The following is a 15,566-nucleotide window of genomic DNA, read 5'->3' as shown; positions in this document are numbered from 1 at the left end:
AAAGGGGCCTTAGCACCCCAAGGGTGAAAGGTCTTTCAAATCTTTGCTAGACAAGTGTCCTAAGAGCTTTAAAAGACTTAGCATTTCAAATGCTTTAGATATAGATTGGTGAAGGTAGTTCAATTTTAATTGTTAAACAAGTGTCCCTTTAGAAGCCTTAAAAGTCTTGAAGAAAAAGACACCGTGTCCTTTCAAATGTTCTTTCTCAAAGCTAGATTCATTTTTGGCCTCCTAAAGGGGCCTTAGCACCCCAAGGGTGAAAGGTCTTTCAAATCTTTGCTAGACAAGTGTCCTAAGAGCTTTAAAAGACTTAGCATTTCAAATGCTTTCCTCTAAAGCCTACATTCACTTTTTTGGGCATGCTTGAAAAAGACTTTAGAGAACAAGTGAAAGGGTCACGACGGCTTTCAAAAACAATAAGAAAGTGATAAAATTATTAGGTTGAATTAAATTGGTATCAGTGTTTGAGAAAGGATTGCTTCAGCTTAGTCTTGAGCCAATTGAAAATCGAGACTAGCTAACTGCAAACCATGGTAAACGGAAGAAAAACCGATGAAATATGTGAGAAAGTTGTCCAAAAATTTTACAAATCTCAAAAATTTTGCTAGTATTTTTTATTTTCTTATTTGTGAGGAAGAAACTCGATCAGCAGTCGCTTAATAAAAGAGACTTTCTCGAACGTTAACACTGACTGGCATCAAGCTATAAAATGCAAGAAATGTAAAGCCATGTGAAGTTGTGAAATGAAAAGTGAAATAAAAAGAACTAATTAATTTATATGTGTGTGTATAGAATTTATTAGAATTATGCAAAGTGAAGCTTCACTTTAGCATTCTAAAACAATAGAATGCAAAAAAACATGTGTGCGTGTGTAAAATTTACTAAAATTTATGCAAGGTGAAGCTTCACTTTAGCATTCTAAAACAATAGAATTTAAGAAAAGTAAAGACATGTTGGGATGTGAAATGAAAGGTAAGTCTCCATCATGTAAAGATGTGAAATGAAAGGAGTTTCCCTAACCCAACACAACACTAAGGGTTTCTTTTAGAAAGCCAATAAAGGATAGGAATATATACTTTTTCTATGAAAATATATATTTTTTGTTTTAATTTGGCAATGGATCCCTTTATTTATATTACTTCCTTTTCATTTTATTTTGCTTTAGAAATGTCAATGTAAGCCTTTCAATTTGTTGGTTAAGTGAAGCCCTCTGTAACATATAAGCCATTTGTGATTATGTATGTATGAAGAACAATAAAAATTTACATTAAAATACAAAAAATAACATGTGATTGTAAGCAGTCATTCATACCCACTATCCATAACTCTCATTCCCCCTGGTGATGGGTCTTTAGTAGGCCTTCGTGACTCTTTGTTGACCGCTCCATTAACAACACGACATAACTCGACAAATCCTTATTCTCTAAGAGTTATGAAATGCTGTGGATTATGGTTAGAAACATCATTTGTAATAATCTAGTTGCAGAAGCCGGGTGCAATGGCGCTTCTAGATTGTAAATACCAAGCCATTTGACCCCTCAAACTCTATTTTTGGTTAACCTAAGGTAACCTTAGTATATAAGGTACCTAGGTCACTTTTGTAAGAACACTTAATCATAATTTAAGTTTTAAGCTGTTGTTATGCGACAATGCCAAGCATTCCTCGCGGAACGGAGCGAACGCGCTCGCGTATCTACGAGCTATTTGCGGTTGTAAGTATATCAAATGATGTCTATTTTCTGTGTGCAAGTAGTCATTAGAATCATGGCAACATAAGCTACGCATAGATACTCATAGATTTCAGTTTGGGCATTTCAGAATTCTGCTCAATCTTTATATGCGTTTTTTGCAGATGGGTTTAGAGCAAGGGCTTTGAGTGTAGAGGCTTTGGGACAAGTGTATCCTAGTGAGAGGATGGTGTTCCTTAAGTTTCGTACAATTCTGATCGCATGATTTGATGGGTTTCCTTTCGTTGTGTGTATGTGGGTAGGTGGTGTAGTTGAGAGCAGTGAGATTTTAGATTGTGGTTTAGCTGGCCTTCCAGAGTGTTGTATGTGTAGGATGGTTTCAGCCTAACAAGCTAAAGAGATTTCCTCTGTGTGTATCGTGTCATCTGTGTCCTCAATTGACTTTATGTTGATCTAGGTTGTGCTGCATGCACTTTATAGGTGGTGTGGTTTGCTTTCGCAACATTGGCACCATTCCCGGGGATACAAGGACTTAAGTAGGTATTCCTACTAACAATGTGTGATGGTTGCTTGCTTTAGTTTTGGCTAAAGAAAGCATTTTTCTTAAGTGAATCAGGGAAGATGTTATTCCGAGATCAAGTGGATAGCCAGGAAGCGTGTGTCTTACCGAAGGTCTGCGACTAGGTAGATTTAGTTAGGATTTGTAGATTAGAGTAGTTGTTAGTGGTCAAGTGATTTGTGAGGTGATAAAATTGTTTGTTAGTCCGTGTGTGGCATTGAGACGTTTTTCTACTCATAGATACAAAACCCCATTTGATTTGTAGGAGAAGCTTTAGGTAAGTAATCTCATTTAGATCTAGAGTTGTTCATCATTGAATTATTTGCTAAAGTGCTTGTTTGCATTTAGAATCTTTGAAAAGTCTACTTTTGAGAAAAAAATGCAATAAGAAGAGTTTTGTTGATGTTTTTGCATGGCTGATTTGTGATGTGCATATAAGAGAGCATGTGCAAGGGTTCTCTGTACAAAAATTGAAATTATGTAAACTTGAACATGATATGCATATGATGTCTCAAGGGGCATCTGGAGATCAAATTTGAAAAATCTGACTAAACTAGAGTGTTCAAAAGGGGGGTTTTACCCTAAGTACACATTGAAACTAAAGTTTTGACCTACTTTTGACACCCAAACGACAAAAGATGAAGTTTCAAAACAAAAAATAGAAAAGCTGTGATTCTGAGCATATTTTTGCATGAAAATTGATAGAAATGCTTAAAAACCAGTGCTAGAGACTTGGGAATGCCTGTGAATGGATTCTGACAAAAAATGCATCAGCAGATATCATACGCGTATGATGTCTAAAGGGTGATTTTGGCAGCAATTTTGAAGTTTTGACATTATACCCATCTTTTGCATGTTGTGTTGAGCACATACACCAAATTTCATATTATTGGGGCTCATAGGTTGAAAATTGGAGTGACTTTACTCTTTCAGGGGTTTTCCTTGTAAGAAGTGGTGATTTTGAGAAATTTTGGCATCCAAAATTTGTTGTGATCACATATTCTTGTTGTATGCATCAAGGAGCACCTAGGGTAGAAACAGAAGTCCATTCTGATCACTTGGACATTATACGCGTATAATGTCTTAGAGGCGAGATCTGAGGTTAAAAGTTACAATTGAGTACACCCTTGTGATCTACAACATTTAGGAAGCAAATAGGCCTTATTCCATCCAATTTGAAGCAATTTTGAGCTTTCAAAGACCACAGACAGATCTACACAAAGTGATTTCTAAAAGTGATCATAACTTGCTCAAAAAGTGTCAAAATTCAGTTTTGAAACTTGCTGTGAGTTGCCAGTGTAGTGAGGAACCTTTGGAGTGAATTTCACTTCATTTTGACCAGTTAGACATCATATGCGCATGATGTCTAAAGGGCACTTTTAGAGACCAAAATTGAGGTTTGAGCATATCAGGGTGTTAAGCACCACAAGACAAAGCTCGCATACCAAATTTTGTCAAAATTTGAGCACATAAACTTTATACGCGTATAATGTCTCATGCCAAGATCTGAAAGTCAAATTTCACTTTTGACCATATAGGAGGGTTACACTTGATGTTTAAGCCTGTTTGCAAAATTTCATGTCATTTTGAGCCAAAAGACATTATACGTGTCTGATGTCTTAGTGGCAAGATCTGGGTCAAAACAAACACTTGGACATACCTCAATGTCCTAGAGCATATAAGAAGTCCCTAGCCAAAATTTTATTGCATTTGGAGCTCATTTGAGCTTGTAAAGGCTAGAAGACAGATCTTGACAGATTCATTCTTGTATTGATCATAACTTGCCCAAAAAATATCCAAATTGAATTCTGAAAGTTGCTGAGAGTTACTTGAGTATTAAGGAATCATTGGGATAAAAATCACCTCATTCTGCCACAGAAGACATTATACGTGTATAATCTCTCAAGTATCAAAATAAAGGTCAGAAACACCAACTGAGACTTGCAGTGAGTACAAGACATCAAGGGGAGTCTACAATTTAAGTTTGGAGCAAATCTGAGTCAGGAGACATTATATGCGTATAAAGTCTCCAAGCATACATTGAGTAAAAGAAAAACTGTTTTGGCCATAGCTTGAGTTTTCGGTATCGGATTCAAAAACCTTTTTTATCAAAATGAAGCTCCAGAGTAGCTCTACGACTTTCGGTGCAAACCCTGAACAACAACCTTAAAGACCTCTACAAGGTCATTCATGGTTGGTCAACGCCCATAAAAACATCGTTTAAGGCCTCAAAATTCATTCGGAAGTTAGGGGTGTCTAAAACTGACAATTTGAGAAAATTATGAGAAAACGATCGCAGTTTTGAACATAGTTTCAACTTTTCCCTAACCAAAGACTTGAACATAGTGGACTAAGTCTACTTACATCAAGCTAGAGCTCTTAAGCCCAAAAATCATATACACTTTAGATTCAAACTTAGCTTACACGAGCTTCGAGATCCCAACGATAGAGAAGCATCTGCCCATAATGGATCTTCCAAACTTGCAATTGACAAAGAACATTGAAGAGTTTGGATAACAGGTCATGAGAGTGTAAGATTGTATAGATACATTGACGACAAAGAGGTCAATCTTTACACGTGCTCAAAGCCATACCCATAAGAGCTGACAGAATACAAGCTCTTATATGTTATACATACGAAGTCAACCGTCATTGGAAATCTATAGTTGTTGACAAGTATGGACAAGAATACAGAGCTGCAAAAAGCACAAACCCACACACTGCATTAGAAAGAGGTGGATATTTGGTCAATGAAGGACCACATATACCTCCACCAAACACGAAAATTCCAAAAAGGGAGCCACCTCAATTCCCTTCTAGAGCGTTAACGAGAGATGAAGTGATTAAAGAGATGGCACACATGCCTTCTCAAGGACCAATTTCCAGCAGAACGACTAATCCCTTTGAAGAAGCTAGGCATAGTAGAAGTCTTGAAACGAGAGAAGGATTGGGAGAGTCTATGGTTAGACTTGTAGATACTCGACGAGTTAGACCATCCCAAGTTCAAAAATGGGTAAACAAGAAATATGCCGGAGATAAAGATACGAGAGATCATGTAGCGGCTTTCAAAAGAGTAATTAGAGTAGAGGAAGTTTTGGATTTGCAACACAGTTTGTGGGATTTGGACTAACTCTGGAAGATGACACGGCTACATGGTTCGACTTAGTGGAAATATGTGATTTTGAGACTCTAGAAGAGCTATTTGAGGAATTCATTGAAGAATTCTTACAGAAAGGAATAGCTCACGATTCGGTCTCACAAATTCACAGATTCAGACAGAAAGACGGTGAATCATACGCAAAGCGGCATTATGCCTCAAGAGATACATCAAGTTCTATCCGAGAGCTGGACTACCTACGCAAGCACGATTAATGTTGATCTTTATCCAGGAAATGAGACATGCAGGTCTTCAAAAGGATCTGCACATGATAAGGAGTTTGACGCTAAACGAATTGATAAAAAAAGCTCTTTATGTGGTGGATAATTGTGAGAAATACAAAGAAAAAGATTGAAAGAGTCAAGAGGACGATACATCCTCTCAGCACAGTGATTCACAAATGAGTGAGTCCATTGCAAAACTAGTGGCACCTATCGATCAAGAAAAATTTATCGACAAAATGGTCAAGAGGTTAGCTCCTCTTGTAACAAATGCTGATCCGAGGGAGCTTAAGTGTTGCAAAATTGAGAGAAAATGGACAAACCATACAAGAGAAGAGTGTTACTACAACATGGAATATGCTAAGAAGAGATATGTACAACCTGTTCCAGTAGCACCTCCTCCACCTAGATACACTATGGGGAATGCACCAGGGCCAGTAGGATTTGCAAGGCCACATCTTGTCTCAGGACAACAACCTCTGTTGCGAGGTGCTAGAATGCCTATAGACATAAGAAACATGCCGATGATGGAAGCATCTAACAAACAAGCGATAATACCAGCTACAATATGTTATAACAACCAAAGCAAGTACTTCCCTTCGAAGCGACAAAAGATGAGAGAAACACATGGAATGGTGAGGCCGGTACAACCTCCACCTCCTGCGTTTTGACCTGAAGAAAGAAGGTATGAGATGGACGAAAGGACATTGTGATTCATTGTGGATATAGGTTTAGCTAGGTCAGAGCTTATTTACAACCAAGAGGAATTGCAAGAAGAAACTCCTCAACCAGACATAGAATGTCATAAAAGCCGTGACAACCACTTGGTCAAACAATGTCCTCAGACGGAGATTACTCAAGTGAATGCCTATTGTCTTGACTGTGGTGTCACTCACTTGATTCCCAACGGTCCAAAAAACCCAAATCGAGTTAGAAAGATCACAATGAATGTCTCAAGGATTGTTCAACTACCCAGTTGCTCGAAAAATGAAAACGTTGTACCAGTTCTAGTAATTACGAGAGTGCAAGCTCAAAAGGAAGCTGTTGCGAATCTAGAGACAAAGAAAATGGAAACTAAGGCGAGTCCAGAGACAGGTGAGCCAAAGACCGACGCACCTAGTCAAAAAGCCAAGAACAAACGGAATAGTTGAAAAGCTAGAAAGGCTAGGATGAAAGCACGTAGGGAGCAAGAGCAGAAATCCCTAGCTGACAAGCTTACCCAAGATGAAGAGAAGATAAGACAACATGAGGAAATGGTTGCAACTTCTCTTACGCAGATTTCTCAACCTCAGGAAAAACCATCCACATATGAGAAACCGAGAAGTGCTAGTTCAGGAGGATCAGTGTTAGTTGAGAAGGTTAATGAGCCATTAGATGTCCTCCTGAAAGCCTATGAAATACAGGTACCAAACCCAAGAACAAAGATGGATGACATATCCATATGCGGAACTAGAAAAGGGACAGGCTTGAAATGTGCAAGAAAAATGATTAAAACAGCCCAAGCTTTACTAGAACCACAAGTTGAAAAACCTGAGGGTGTGATCCTGTCCCACCTACACTACTAATCCCACCAAACTAAGAACAAAAAGAGCTAGATACCAGTCATGAGCACGGACCAAAGCTCAAGGACTCAACATTAGAGCCAAGGATAGTGTTGAATACCACGGATAACTCTTCCGAGGGATTTCACATAGCTATACCTGACAGCTGTAAAGAAATAGATGGTCTTGACGAATTGTGGAAACAAGTCAGAGAGGCCAATGAATCAAGTGAGATAAGCAGACGAGTAAACCAAACGGGTAATGGAAGAGGAGTGTCTCTTCCACCAATAGAGGAATTTGAGGTTGGATCTCAAATGAATCTAGAAGTGGAGTCGTATTGGGGAGACAAAGGATCTGTAGAGTCTATAAACAGTCAACCCTATTTGCTAAGAGCACTACCGTCTTATATGGGAGAGTACGAGGCCAAGGCAGAGGTTGTTGTAGTCCCATCACAAAGACTGTCTCCCAACAAGGTCATTAATTCAAAAGGAATGATATACGTTTTGTCAACATCAGTCACTTGTACAATAACGTTAGGCTGAATTGCTCAGAATACGACCAAACATATGGGCTAATGTGGGAAAATGCCTAGAGAAATTTGGTGTTAAAAAACCAATGAATGAAATTGAGGAAGGGATCAAACAACTTGAAATGCCTCAGCTAAACACTAGGCCAATGCCATTAAACAAGGTAGACGAGTACTATGAGGGAGAAGATGGGAACACCACTCCAGTGTTTAGAGAACCATTGCAATAGGCCACTCGTTTCAAATTTGCGCCATAGCATCCAATTTCCTTTCAATTTTGATCGTTGGAGCATGCACGTTGATGAGTTTTTTTGCTTTTTAAATCTCTTCTACAACGTCTGCGGCTATAATGGTAGCAAGGATACAATGTTTTTTTAGAACTCTCACTTGCATAGGCTTTGAGTGAGGGCACTATTAGGGTTACTCTATGATGGGCATTATTGCCTTTCAAAATTCATAAATTTTACATATTTTTGGGTAGTTTATTGCATTTTTAAAGAGTAACTCACATTTGTTTCCTATGAAAAATGGGCAAAATACTCAAAAACAGGTAGAATGCTCGTCAAAAATCAACTCTGCTTACAAATTGGCAAGGTTGATTTTTGATGGGCATTGTTGCCCTTCAAATTTCCATGGTTTGGGTAATTTAGTGCAAATTTTTACGGGCAACTCACACATTTTCACGGAAAAACATCGTAAACACTACAACTAGATACACTTAAAGCGGTAAGAGAGGTTTCACACATAGGCATGCGGGGGTGTTGCTTGCATCAACAATCCTATCCTTTTGTTGCTTGCTCGCTGCATGAACGCCTCAACTAGGCGGGGGTGGAGAGAACTCTGCCCACTTCGAAAGTAGGCTGACGCTGTGAGGCATGGTAAACTCCGCCTTGTGCGAACTGCTTCTAAGATGCCCATCTTTAGTGCCCACAAGTTACAATCGAGATTCGAGGGAGCAGCAGGTTACAGGACCACCAGGATGGCACATGTTAGGCTAAAGGTTGACCCGGAAGGAAAATTGTTGTGGAACGGGAGCAGTGACGTATGACCTTACGTAAGGCGCTCAAAAGGTTTGACGAGATTTCTTAAGGTTGAAATTAATAAAAGGGCAGAATAATAAATGAGCAGAATTATTCTTCAGACAAAAATACACTAGGACTAGAGTAGAGTCTTTAAACGATATTGAAATATTTGTCGATATTCACGAGCAAAACTAATTGGCCAGCTCTCTGCTGCGACCACAGAAGTTCCTTTTCGACGGAATTCGTTCTGTCTAGGTACCCTGTTGAAACCCTAGTCACTCGCCAAGCCCCTGCTTCATCCAGCAGACAGGTCGTCGCCATAGCTTTTCAGCTTCTTCCTCCATCTTTGTCGACGCTGCCTGATCGCCATTGCCTCTCCGCTTCGTAGCCGAGTCTACGCCCCAGGCAGCTATGGGAGACCTCCTGCTAAATGGGTGTTGATCGCCCATTACAGTCACTCCAAAAAATGGAGCTACGGCCCAATAGTAGCTTGAATTGCTCTTGAAGCCTTCATTTACAAACAAAAATGGCCTCTTTCTGCAAGCCCGTCTCCGGAGGAAAATGGGAGACGGATCTTCTGAACGGTTTTGGAGCATACACACCGTGTATTGCCGACATTGTTGTTGTCAGCCTCTCCCATGTAGCTCTCTGCTGCTTGATGGCACACCGCCTCCGGTTCCTCATGCGCGGTGCAACATTAAAGGATAAATATCACCTGAAGAGCCCTGCCTTGACACTCTTTCTAGCTTTCCTATCAGTGTGCCTTGGAGTCCTTCCTTTGGTGCAATTAGCACTAGGCATCTCATTCGTCAATGTAGACGGAGAATCCTCTCTTCCACCATACGAGGTATGTGCTTTTCATTCATGGCGCTTGACCTTTCTCCTCAAACAAAACAAGAAATTTGGTTTGCTTCGTTAAGCAGGTAATGCTTGTTAAATGATATGCAGAAAGTGATCTCTAATGTAATATGCATCTATTTTTCTTTTTTCTCTTCCCCTCTCAGATTGTTACCGCAGTGGTCACCAGTGTGACTTGGTTCATGATGACATTTGTGTTGTACCGTGAATACAAGCTATATGTGACAGACTTTCGCTGGTATGTGCGCTTTGGAGTTATTTATGTACTTGTCGGGCAAACAACCTTGTTCCGATTCGTACTTGCTCTGAGGGACTACTATGATTGGTATGTGGTGCTTACTCTCCTTCATCAAATCTATTTTAATGCAAGTGGGAGGATTTTTGTAAAACGGCGCCACCCCCCCCCCCCCCCCCCCCCCCCCCCCCCCCCCCCCCCCCCCCCAACCCGCCCAAAAAAAAAAAAACCCCACACACACACACACACAACATAAAATCCCCCGACAATCCACACAGCTGCAAAATATGAATGGAAACGGCTATAGGACTCAAAACTAATCACAGTTGAATACTTGAAGTCGAGATTGTGGATGCGGAGGTTTTCTGGAGAGTGTTGGCTCCCAAATAGGTGCCCCTGGCGGTATTTTTTTAATTAATCAAAGGAAATAAATTACAGTTTCTCTGTGTGACCACACACTGAATCTGTTTTGACAAGTGGCACTGAGGCTTCAATTTTATAGACAGTTTGGCCCAGAAAGCAACTCAAAACTCATCTGCTATTTACACAGTGCTTAAAAGCATTTGAAAATCTTATTTTTTCAATAGCTGAGACTCAAAAAGCAACCTCGGTGCAAAATTAGCCATGTCAGCAAATTTATGTATGCTACGCGCCAGATCGTCATGCTTATAGTCTGTGTTCGCAGTGGAATTTGCACTGCGTTTTATGGAAATCAACATCAGTTTTGTCTTCTAGTTTTAGGACACCTCTAGTGCTGGTTGTGTGTGTGCAGGCCATTGTTGCCATGTCAACTCGAAATTCTGCCACGTTTTATGGAAATCAGCGTAAGTTTGGGTTCCGATTTTAGGAAGTTCCGGTGCTAGTTTTGTGTGTGGGGGACTGATGTTACCATGTCAGCAGCTTGTTACATATCCCTCTTAGGGAAAAGTAATTGTCCTCGATTACCCCTGCGATCATGGAAACTCAACCAAATTGTTATCAATTACTGTGTCATGCAGACATGGAAACAAATTTAATTATTAAACCAACAACATGTGCCGAAGAAAGTATGTTCCAATCATTTATTTTTGTACAGATGCAATATATAGACTTAAGATATAAGAGTGATCATATGGCTCTGTAGTGTTTCTAGCACACATACCATGCTCAGCCATGTCTATACATTATTAACTCGCCTAGTATGCTGGCATATATATCTTTTTCGTATCATGTCTTCCTCCCGCCCAATATATCGAGTGCACATACTGTTTACATATTAGACATTATTAACTCGCCTAGTATGCTGGCATATATATTTGTTTCGTATCATCTCTTCCTCCCGCCCAATATATCGAGTGCACATACTGTTTACGTATTAGACCTTACATAGTAATTGGAAGGGCACCACGTGCCGATTGAAAATGACAATTGAAACACGTGCTGATGGAAAATAACAATCAAAACATACTTTTCAACACTTTAAATACTTGATCTTAAAGAGAACTTCACACTTGAGACGAGACACAGAGTGGAAGGTCTGCTCCTAGATGCAATGGCCCCTGACTAGGTGCCCCTTGCGGTATTTCTTTATTAATTGCTCTTCATGGGTACAATTTCCAGGAGGAGCTCTCCTCTTTTACAATATGAGACTGAGGCCCCCCCTAGTCACATATGTCACAAACTGTTGACGCGTCAAGTCACTGAAGAATGGAGCCAACCTTTAGATCCTGGCCGAGGGGCCTAAACCCTAAGAAGCAGAAGCAGTAGAAGAGGAAGAAGGAGAAGAAGTTCTCACCAACTTATGGGATCCCGTCCGATGGGGCCAAGGTGACATAAAGGCATTAAAATAAAGCTGGACCCAACACATATACATCGGCTTATTTGCGAGTAGCTTGATGATGTAGCAGTTGTTGTACGGATTTTCGGGTTTTACGCTGACCGTTGACATGACAGATTGTACGGATTTTCGGATTTTACACTGGCTGCTCACGTGGCAGAATGTACAGATTTTTGCTTTTGCGCTGACAGTTTTTGGGAATTTGTTTTTGGGCCAATTGCTTTTGAGTTTATAGATTTTCATGTAAACTGCTGTTCATAGGCCAAGGGCCTTTAAATATGAGCCAAGGGCTCATTCTCTTGCATGCTCCACGTGAGGTGCAGAGGATGGAGTATTGGCGATGTACTGAGTTCAAGAAATATAAAGATATACCGAAAGGGGCGCCAAGGTTTGGGGCCAGTGCTCTCTGGGTTCGAACTTCGCCACTCCCCGTCTTATGTTGTCTATCTCTTTCAGTTCAATTGTTATTGAAGTGCTAAAAGTCTGTTCAGTCTGTTCTTTTCTGTTGGCACGTGGTGCCCGTCTCATGACAATGGTATCAGAGCTTCAGGCGTGTGCTTTTCTGAAAGCATAGCGGTCCTACCAAAGAGCAGATAGAGCAACGTGGTGCTTCCAAAGTTTTATCTTCGTGTCCCGACCCTGGACTTATTAGCCACTCCCACCCTCACTTCATCGCGCATCGGGCGCGCTCCCGTCTTGATCGCTATATCTTACATAGATAAGCCATAAAGATCACTTGCACAAGATTTGTTTCGAGCTGCTGTTTTTCTCAAATGCAGTGCCATGCAGTGGTGTAGGTCTATAGCTACCAAGCCGCACACTCCAAGGACTTGGCAAGCTTTCAAGAATTTTTTTGCCTGAAGTTATATGGTTTCTGACATCTTCCTTTGGAGTGCAACTTCTAGCAAAATGGGGTATCTTGAAATGCTTACCATGGAAACCCTATCAAATTATAACTTGAAATTTCTCGACATCTCTCGGTAGGTGTCTCTTCTCGAGATGATAACCTTGGAGGTTTGGTGTGATTGCTATGTCTTGGGATTACCATCACCTCTAGAGGAACACTGTCTATCCGAGAGCTGATGGATCATACTGTGGTCGGCTACGACCTTATGGAAGGAATCTAACACTAATTTTTAGTGCAAGGTTTTAGGATGGAAAGTCAATCGACTTTTCGAGCTTGGTTGATGTCGAGATTGCTTTTTAAGTTTGAATCTGTTTGAGAACTTGTTTGGTGATCCTGTTTGGAATTTGTTTGAAATGGATGGTATCTGTTTTAAACCTGTCTTGGTGCCGATTTGAACTGTTTGACTTTGGTTTGAAAACTGGTTTCAATGCTTGGTGATTTACTCCCGGGTGGATGTTGTTTTGGTATTGTTTGAACCTTGGAATGACGTAGACGGGATGTCTGGGGAGCGTTTTGTTGTATGCTTGAACCTCCAAGCGACACAGGCTGCGGTTTGGGAGCGTTTGGTTGTACCAATCCTCTGAACTCATGGCGCGGACCTTTTAGGTTATTTGTGGGAGGAGTGATGAGGTAGTCGTTGAGTAGATTCATACCGTAGATCGTGACCCGTTTGTCTCGAGGGAGTGCTCAGTGGCTGTAAGGTGCAGCGGAAGTGAATGCTGAACTTTGCTCAAGATGAGTGCTCCGAATTGTGCTCAAGGGTTCCTTTTACTTACGGAAGGGAGAGCCTTTTGTTCCTTTAGTGCAAAAGATCCTAAACAAAGTGAATTGACACTGTGAATGAAGGTGCTGAGAGAGAGAGAGAGAGAGAGAGAGAGAGAGAGAGAGAGAGAGAGAGAGAGAGAAGAAAAGAATACGACACCAGACGGTTCTCAAACCCTCCTCCAAGGGCCCCCCTCTCTATGGCGAGAGAGGTCTATGCTATCGATTGCACAAATCTGGTACATTGGTCTAGATGTAATGGACTAGCCAACGATGTCGACGACAATGATAATGTCGACGAGGACAGACTGGAATCTAAAAACGCTAGGGCTGAAATCTGCAAAACACTGACTTCTGCTGAATTCTGACATTGTGTCGGCGAGGACGGCGTTGGCGACGACGCGACGACGATGCGCTGAAAACACAGATGCTGAAATCTGCGGATAGCAGGTTGAAACTAAAAACGCTGGATGATCTGACGGTACGGCGAGGATCAGTTGCGGGTAGGTGAGATGCGGTATCTAAGTGTTGAAACTGAAAACGCTGATGCAAGGGGCTGATCTGTCGCTGGAAAACTGAAAACGCCAGAGGTATCTGCAAGATGCAAAAACGTTAGGCCTGATTTGCAATCTGTTGGCCCTGGAATCTGGTACCTGCTGAAAAACACTAGGCTGGTTCTATTGTAGAAAACGCTAGTCTGATCTGCAAAACTCTGACTGCTTCTTGTTGGCTGGAAAATGTTGAGGCTCCTGCCGGTCTTGTTGAGAAGGTGCACTGCAAGTTGTTGGAACTTCTGCTGTCTCTTTTGCCTGAAAGTGCTAGCGCTAGTTTTCTTATATATTGACTTAGCAAAATTACCCTACCCAGAAAAGGCACTTATTAAATAATAAGTGAAAAATGGATAAATAGGCAAAATAGGTTCTGTGCATTGTAAAATGCTCATGATGGGTGCTGATTGTTGTTGATGATCATGCTGTGTGCAACCAGAGGATATGCAACTACTCGAAGTGCTTGGTTATGCACGGCCTACGCACAGGCTCACAAAGGTGCCAAAACACTTCCTAAGCTGACTTGAACCCTTGACCTGAAGTAGCTTGTCCACATGCACATAGGGTTAGCTGTGCACGTGACATCCCCCCCTTTTCAGAGTGAGGTATTGGTACCAAACTGTATGGCGCCGAGGAAGTGCACCAACAACTCTGGGAATCCTGCGAAGAACGCTTCGCCGGCCCACTTTGATGCGTGGGTCGGGCGATACTTGAACTTCATGAAGGTTTGCAATGCTTGCTTCTTTGGGCTGCGTCGAAAGCGATAATGGTCCAACTTCGTCTATGGACGTGCGTCTACCCTCTTCAAGGATCTCCGAAGAGGAAAATTCTTGAAACCACTTCCAAAACAAAATCATGAACACCATTCCATGTAGAGTGACTAGAAAAATACTATGCTTTCTAAATGACCGTGCATGCAATTGAGATGAACCAAGTGACGGAGTGCCAAACCGTTCACCTAACACACGCAAAAAGTGGGATAGAATCTTGACCTTTTGACCTAAACCTATCAATTGTGGCAATTCATAATGGAAATGCCGATGCTTGATGGACGATCTTTCTTGTGCTCTTTCTGAGATTGTGTCATGCCAAGGAAGAGACATGGAATGTGAACCCCTATATCAAACTTTTATTCTTTTCAAGAGAGATCCGCATACATCCGTGCTCATCCGTGAGTGAGTCACGTGCATTGTACAATACGGCAGGCCTATGAAAAGGGAACACGTAAAGACAGTGACGAAAATACAAGAAACCGTCATGAATGAAACACTCTAACAATGCGTGCTGACTAATCATGGGAACACAGAATACTTCCTGAGTGGGTTCTTTGGACCTCGACTCAAGAGTCAAGATCGGTTCTGCGTGATTGATCGTATCTGCAACGAGGTTAGCTTCACTAGATAAATCATCATCTAAACCATCATTTTTTTGAAAACACATTTTTATCATGCAAACCATCATCTTCGTGAAGAATCACATCTTTATCATGCAAAATATGTGTGTCGTGCTTTGGAGAAGAAAGGACTAAGAGAGTCTCCTTCTCCTATTTCTTTTCAATCTTCTCTTGCACATTAGAAATGAGAGGTAAAGAATGAACAACTTCCTCACCACGAATGGTGACAGGAGAGTCACTTTTGGCATTTAGAGTGAGAGTATTGTCCGCCCAATCAATGAGAGGGCTATGCTCACGAAACCATCTAATGCCCAAAATCATATCACATCCTGA

The 15,566-nt window shown here is 41.1% G+C and overlaps 1 protein-coding gene across 1 annotated transcript in view; it reads left to right on the top strand.

Annotated features, from left to right (window-relative positions):
- The first annotated feature begins 8,907 nt into the window (after nucleotides 1-8,907).
- The window catches only part of LOC147418379 (ABC transporter C family member 2-like), an 89,049-nt gene continuing 82,390 nt past the window's right edge, over nucleotides 8,908-15,566 (top strand). Inside the window, exons 1-2 of the mRNA XM_086507273.1 lie at nucleotides 8,908-9,561; nucleotides 9,719-9,897. Of these exons, the coding sequence (XP_086363399.1) occupies nucleotides 9,241-9,561; nucleotides 9,719-9,897 (500 nt within the window). The 5' untranslated portion in view covers nucleotides 8,908-9,240. The remainder of the gene's footprint in view (nucleotides 9,562-9,718; nucleotides 9,898-15,566) is intronic.

Source organism: Adiantum capillus-veneris, chromosome 30 (assembly GCF_014529385.1).
Source record: "Adiantum capillus-veneris isolate H3 chromosome 30, ASM1452938v2, whole genome shotgun sequence".
Taxonomy (NCBI): domain Eukaryota; kingdom Viridiplantae; phylum Streptophyta; class Polypodiopsida; order Polypodiales; family Pteridaceae; genus Adiantum; species Adiantum capillus-veneris.
This window is presented reverse-complemented; position numbering and strand designations above follow the sequence as displayed.